At 42.1% G+C, this 7,273-nt stretch overlaps 1 protein-coding gene across 20 annotated transcripts in view; it reads left to right on the forward strand.

Annotated features, from left to right (window-relative positions):
• The window catches only part of MYOT (myotilin), a 59,374-nt gene extending 53,667 nt beyond the window's left edge, over positions 1-5,707 (forward strand). For all 20 annotated transcript variants that reach the window (XM_082211594.1, XM_082211576.1, XM_082211589.1 and 17 more), the window contains 5 exons: positions 106-238; positions 2,319-2,526; positions 3,379-3,544; positions 4,273-4,406; positions 5,104-5,707. In XM_082211594.1, coding sequence (XP_082067720.1) covers positions 106-238; positions 2,319-2,526; positions 3,379-3,544; positions 4,273-4,406; positions 5,104-5,279 — 817 coding nt within the window. In that variant the 3' untranslated portion in view covers positions 5,280-5,707. The remainder of the gene's footprint in view (positions 1-105; positions 239-2,318; positions 2,527-3,378; positions 3,545-4,272; positions 4,407-5,103) is intronic.
• Positions 5,708-7,273: the final 1,566 nt, after the last annotated feature.

Raw genomic sequence — 7,273 nt, forward strand, 5'->3', positions numbered from 1 at the left:
AGGCTATCGTGCAATGGAACTATTAACACATACTTACTGTGGGTGTGTAGGGGGAGAAAGATTATTATAGGAATACTTTATTGCCTTGTTGATGTGCCCTTTTAGGAGCAGGCCATCTTCAAGAGGGGAGAGGAATGAGCAAGGGTCAATCCAGGAGAAATTTTTTCAACCACGTTTTGTACAAGTGCCTGAAGACATAACAGTTGAAGAAGGAAGATTTTGCAGGATTGATTTCAAGGTAATGTATGATTTCAAGCCACTTTCAGCACAGCTGTCCCTCCTAATAGATTTAAGCAGTTCTTTTTTCTGGGGGGACGCAGGGGTACGCATACCCCTAAACATTTCGTGAATCTTTGTACTTTTGTCCATTTACTGTATTTATTTTTCCCGAATTGAACTATAAAATAGTGATTTTCTTGAGTCAAAATAAGAGTACTCCTAAACGATTTTTTAGAAGAAAAAAAAGCACTGGATTTAAGAATTTCCTTGTTGGACCAGACCATGGTCCATTTTGTTCAGTGTTCTGTTTCCAGCTATGGTCAGTCCCATGGTTCCTAGAAGCTCACAAGTGGGGCACAGAGGTAATATCCTTCTGTTTTTGTTTTACCCAAACCTCTGAAGCTTTGGAGGTATATTCAGTGGCGTAGCGTGGGTTGTCAGCACCCGGGGCACTCTCTGGCCTGTGTCACCTGCCGCCGCTGCCAGCTTCTTCTTGCTGCTGCCTGGTCTGGTCTGGTGTGGTTCTCTCCCGTGCTCAGCGCTGCGCTGGGCAGCCTCTGCACTGTCCCTCCCCCAGATAGTCCCTCGCTCTCTCTCCGCACCGCACGCCTGGCACCCCCTCCCCTCCATAGTGGGCGGCGACCCGGCGGCTCGGATCGGATTCGCACAGCCAGCACTGCAGTGAGAGAGAGTGAGTGAGCCAGGCAGGAGCATAGAGCTGCAACTGCGAGCGCCCCCCCCAGATGTTGCGCCCGGTGCGGCCGCCCCCCCTGCACCCCCCACGCTACGCCACTGGGTATATTGCCTCTGATCATGGAAACAGGATTAAACCTACATCCTCCATGAATTCATCAAATCTCTCTGTAGCCATCTAAGTCGCTGGCCACCACTGTATCTTCTGTTAACATATTCTGAAAGTAAATTATGAAATTCCAGTAAGAGGAATTTAGGGTATGATTGGAAACCTTCCTGGGCTGCCTGATCAGCCACTGCCACAAGGCAAGGCATTTTTAAAGAAACATATTAACACTGCAAAAATGTGGAGCAGTGTATCTTCTGTAAACCGAGTGCATACTGTGGTTTGGTTTGTGCTGTGCCTGGTAATCTTCACAGAAATGAGAGTCTAGGCACAATTTGCTAGTGTTCTTGTGACCTCCCCCCTGCGCTGCCTTTTTTGTGCTTGCATGTTGACAAAATCTGATAATGGGCAGAAAGGTCTGAAGTTTTGCAGGCCACTGAGCATTGCCCCAGTTATCCCTTGTGACCTAGTTTTGTGTCATACAATTTCTTTCACACAGCCAATGTCGCACCACTATGTGTTGTATGTATTTTTATAGCACAGACCCATTTTGTGAATAGAAACCACTCCTTGTCTTGTTTTTGTTATTTTGTTAAACTATGACATTTATATATGACAATACTAGAGTCTTTTGTAGACCATGTGGTATGAACGTAGCTCTGTTTCTGCTTTACAGTTGTACCTTGGAAGTCAAACGGAATCCGTTCCGGCAGTCCGTTCAATTTCCAAAACATTCGAAAACCAAATTGCGGCTTCTGATTGGCTGCAGGAAGCTCCTGCAACCGATCAGAAGCCGCGGAAGCCCCATCGGACGTTCAGGTTCCAAAAGAACGTTTGCAAACCGGAACAATCACTTCTGGGTTTGCAGCGTTTGGGGGCCGAAACGTCCAATTTCCAGGGCGTTTGACAACCAAGGTACAACTGTATATGTTGCAAAACTGCAACCCAGAATAACATGTACTACACAAGTCAGTCACAATGTGTGCAGTGATTCTGCATATATAGAGTATCAAATGAACACTCATTGATGTTCCCATGCAGACTTGCCGTTTGGCATGAATTAAAGGTAAAGGTAAAGGTACCCCTGCCCGAATGGGCCAGTCTTGACAGACTCTGGGGTTTGTGCGCCCATCTCACATCTATTGGCCGGGGGCCAGCGCTGTCCGGAGACACTTCCGGGTCACGTGGCCAGCGTGACAACGCTGCTCTGGCGAGCCAGAATTACATGGCATGAATTACAGTACCACAATACCTTTATCTGACACTACCCCCTTAGTATCTATTGTCTTTCCCCTTGTAGGTCAGCGGCCTCCCAACTCCAGATGTGGCATGGTATCTAAACGGAAGATTAGTTCACCCAGATGACTTCCATAAAATGATCGTATCTGAAAAAGGCTTCCACTCATTCATTTTTGAAGTTGTCAGGGTCTATGATGCTGGAACATGGGAGTGTGTGGCTTTCAATCGTGCTGGAGAAGCTTCCTTTACAGTAAAGCTAGATGTCATTGGTATGAGAGAGCTTTGTCTATTTGAAAACAAATTTTTGTTTCTTTACTTCAGCTGGTGCATTCTGTTACAAATATCATTTCCTTATGTGCTCTTCATTAAAGGCTGTAGAAGAAAAGAAATTTTCTGGTTCAAGATGTCAGAATTTTAAATGATCATGACCTAAAGTCATACCTTGTGTGCATGACTTTCTAACAATGAAATTTATAAATGTTATCTACAGTGACGGGATTTCTCATTCCACTGAAAGTGGGAAGCCACTACTTAGCCTCAATATATGAGTTTGAGAGCTGTTCTTCTACCCCTACTCTTTTGGGTACAACACCAAATGAAGTGTAGAGCTGGCATGGATGCACAGCCATTGATACTAAAATAAATAGGATGACTATGTTCATAGCAGGGCTTCTGGATATGAAGTGAGTTCAGAAAGGAACCACCGATGCATGCAGGTGTGTCATGCATCGCACTGTCCAGGATATATTTTTCATTTGCAGCGAAAGAGGGAAACCCCAAGCAATTGATGGGGGAAAGCTGCAAGCAAAGAGATAGAAGAAACTGTTTAACATCCTAAATTAAACAAATATTGAACATCAAGTCCTTCAGCAAGGGACTTCAAAATGCAGAAGCCTAGGTCCTTAGTTCTGCTGTGTCCACTTCCCTTCTACTTTCTGTTAGCTTCTGTATTTTTGAAATTACCAGATGAAGGACCTGATAGATTTTAATATGCTGGATTATAAATACATTTGGGATATTAAAAATGGTTTTGTTTTTATTTGCCTTCACTTTTAGTCTGTCATGGCTGTAAGATGTCATCTTTTGTCTTTTTTTTTTTTTTAATCCAAACTTCTATCTAGCTCGAGAACATCGGAAAGCCCCAACATTCATCTTTAAACCTCAAAGCACAAGAGTTTATGAGGGGGATTCGGCCAGACTTGAATGCCAAGTGTCTGCTATCCCCCCACCACAAATATACTGGAAGAGAAATAATGAAATGGTACAATTCAATACAGACAGAATCAGGTGGGTATCTGTATCAATGATGGGCCTCTCAGCTGTTCAGGAGTCAAGTTGAATCCAATACTGTTGGTGGGTCTAGTTTGAAGGTTTACAAACTGGTATGTGGTGCTTTTGGCTCCAAGCATCGGGGAAAAGGGAATTGCTGTGATTTTCAGCGTCATCACTCTACAACAACAAAAAAGTGTTGTTCAAAAGACTGTACTATAGTCTGCAGTGTAGGAGAGCATTTTTGCTTTAAGCAATCTTGAGCTAGATGTGGACTAGATGTTGAATGTGGAGAATGGGCCCTCCAAAGTGACTGCATAATGGGAATTTGCAAAATATTAGAAACTGTTAGACCTGAAAAGTGGGAGGGGATCTGCAAGATGAGGACTTGCTTACATGGCCTGATACTACTTTCAGCTCAAGGGCACTGCTGGACATTATCTATAGCACCCCCTGGGTATGGTCTGAAGGGGCATGAGACTGTCATCTTGTTGAAGCTAAGTAGGCCTGCCCAGGATCTTGGTGGATGACCACCTGGAAAACACATTCATGCTGCTTTGAGTTCCATGATGGAAGAAAGGCAAAACAGAAATATCAGCAAATTTATATATGCAGCTGAATATAGGTCTGTGTCTTAGAAATACCTGGCAATGCTTAACAAGAATGATTTTCATGAAGTATATTAGTCTTAAGGTAAGAGAGGGGACTGTAATCTTCAATTTTTTGGTCATTTTCTCTTTTCCTAGTATGTTTCATGATACCTCTGGGAAGGTTTGCTTGTTGATCCACAATGTAAATAAGAAAGATGCTGGTTGGTACACAGTATCTGCTGTCAACGAGGCAGGAGTGGCAACATGCCATGCCAGATTGGACGTGGCTAGTAAGTACTTCTTCTTTTTCTTCTTCTACATATATGAATGTTGATACTACCCCCCCCCAAAAAAAATAGGTGAACCCAGGCCAATTGAAACGTGGGTGGCGCTGTGGGTTAAACCACAGAGCGTAAGACTTGCTGATCAGAAGGTCGGTGGTTCGAATCCCCGCGACGGGGTGAGCTCCCGTTGCTTGGTCCCTGCTCCTGCCAACCTAGCAGTTTGAAAGCACGTCAAAGTGCAAGTAGATAAATAGGTACCGCTCCGGTGGGAAGGTAAACAGCGTTCAATGCGCTGCTCTGGTTTGTCAGAAGCGGCTTAGTCATGCTGGCCACATGACCCAGAAGCTGTACGCTGGCTCCCTTGGCCAATAAAGCGAGATGAGCGCTGCAACCCCAGAGTCGGTCACGACTGGACCTAATGGTCAGGGGTCCCTTTACCTTTACTTAATTTTGCATACAGTTGGACTGAAGATGTGAAAGATGGAAGGTATCGATGCACCAAGTATATGAACCTGTCTAATTGGCATGATTGCCTAAACTCCCTTTATGTGTCTTGCATGTAGTACAGATGATCTTCCCTTCTGATGTAGCAAGCTGAAATGGGGCAATTTACTTGATTGGACTGTATCCCACTTTTCTCTCTCCCACTTTTTAAACAAAGTAACCTGAATTATTTCTCTTTGCTTTCTAAAATCTATTTCAGCTCACACATACAAGCCAGTTCCAAACCCCAAACCACTGAAGGTTCGACCAACTTTTAGCAAATACTTGGCACTCAATGGTAAAGGTTTAGATGTGAAACAAGCTTTCTTCCCGGATGAAGGAGAGTTTCAGCGTATGGCTGCACAGTCTGGACTCTATGAGAGCGATGAACTTTAACTGGCAACAGGGAAGAAACTTTCACTCCTGCAACAGACGTTTATGAACAGCACATGCAGTTAAGGGGTTATTGCGCTGATAAGCAAACATACCTAATATATTTTTATTTATTATTTAACTCCTGCTCTTAGTTCTGCTGTTGTGATTATACTAAGTCTGATTTTTATAAATATGTGTGACTGTAGCAAGAAGGAGATCCAAATGTTTGTATTTTTAATTTTAAAGGCCAAGAAACAAGGCCAGTGGATGATCATGAAAGTGTAGATGGTTTGAATGCATCTAGATTCAGTCACAATATTTTTATTTGTACTGCTTTGTTAATACCATGCCCCATAGTATTATAATTTTCTGCTGCCTGGCTATTAAACATAACTTGAGTGCTTTTAATGAAAGTTTTATGTCTGATGCAAATAAAATTTTAAATATAAGACTTGTCATGTGTTTTATCCTTATAAGTTTTGTGAGTTGTTGTTTTATTATTATGTGAGCTTTGGGTATTCTCTGTTACAGAAATTCTCAACAAAATTGTCATAAACAGTACTTGACTAAAGAAAATTGTCATTAGTATTTGAGTTAAAGCCAGACAAAGAAGAGAGTATAAAAATAAATCTAAAGGAACTGCACAACTACCGTCAGGCCATAAACAATACAGTATGTTGAATATTTATTTAATTTGTATTCTGCATTTCCAAAAGCACTCAGGCTGGCAAATATCAAAACATGAAACAGTGCAATTTAAAATAAAATAGAAAGAACATAAAAAATAATATTTAAGATAAAGTAATATTTAAAATAAAATGATATAATAATATAATATTAAAAACATTAAAAAATTCAGCATTGCATATTAAAAAAAATCAGCATTCCATTTGCTCTTATGAACCAATATTTTGATGCTACATTTTGGGGTATGTTGGTTGGTTTCACTGGCCTGGTTAGCTGCAGTGCCATGTTGAGCTAAGTCATGGTTTGGCTTAGCATGTCCAAACCTGGGCTCATATTCTCCCTGGGGAAGAGCAAAGTTGCCATGATCTCCTCTCTGGGTGCTCATAGATTTTAAGAATTAGTCCGCTGGATAGCAAAACTTCAGACATAAGGAAAGTAGACAATGGAAGAGTTTTCAACTCCCCCAGTGTCTTGCTTTTGCTTTTTTAGAACCCTACTAGCTTCCCTTAAAAATACTAAAATAGTTAACTAAAGTGCTGGATTCACTGTAATTAATGAGTTTTGACAGACTGAAGGAAAGTCAGCTTCCTGCAGATTGTGAAAGCAAAGTCTAAGTGATTTAAAACCCTTGCATTCAGGCTATAATAACTTGCAAGACATTGAATGTACTGCTGCATGACACCTTCAGTCTCCAAGCTGTGGGGTTCCAGATGCTCACCCCAGGGTTCATGTTTCCTTTTGGAAATGAGGCCCAGCAGAGACTGGTGTCTTTATGACATATGGTTTATTTACACAAAAACAACCTGAGCCTATGATGGAGAGGTTCACAGCATTAGTACTCGAAGAGGGTCTTGCTTCTCCCATAGGTGCAGATTTGGATTCAAACAGACATCAAACATCCTGCACTTACCCTCTCTCCAGCTTGCTACCTTTACCAGACTGCAAGCTTTTCCCTCCAGCTCACGTCCAAGCCAACTTTAAGACTCTACTTCAGACTCTGGCTTTGTCTTCTAACTAACTCCCATTTGCCATTTGGCACAGAGCATCCTCTCTTTGGCGTTCCTAATGGCTCATCAGCTTCCTTTTGTTCTGGCTTATATTTTAAAATACTGGACCCAGGAATTTAGGGGAATTTGGTACCCACAAACTCATAATACTACAAATACCATGAGCTTTCAGAAACTTTATTTTATGGATTGTGCGACGTGGTTTGTAAGAAACACTTGAAGTAGCATCGTTCTAGGTACTCCCTAGGCTGAGCTGCTCTTAAATCCCCCTTCCATTTGCCGAGTCATAGATTCCTTGGAGTGGAATATCTCTAATAGTTA

The sequence above is a fragment of the Podarcis vaucheri genome (genome assembly GCF_965113315.1).
Source record: "Podarcis vaucheri genome assembly, chromosome: 2".
NCBI lineage: Eukaryota > Metazoa > Chordata > Lepidosauria > Squamata > Lacertidae > Podarcis > Podarcis vaucheri.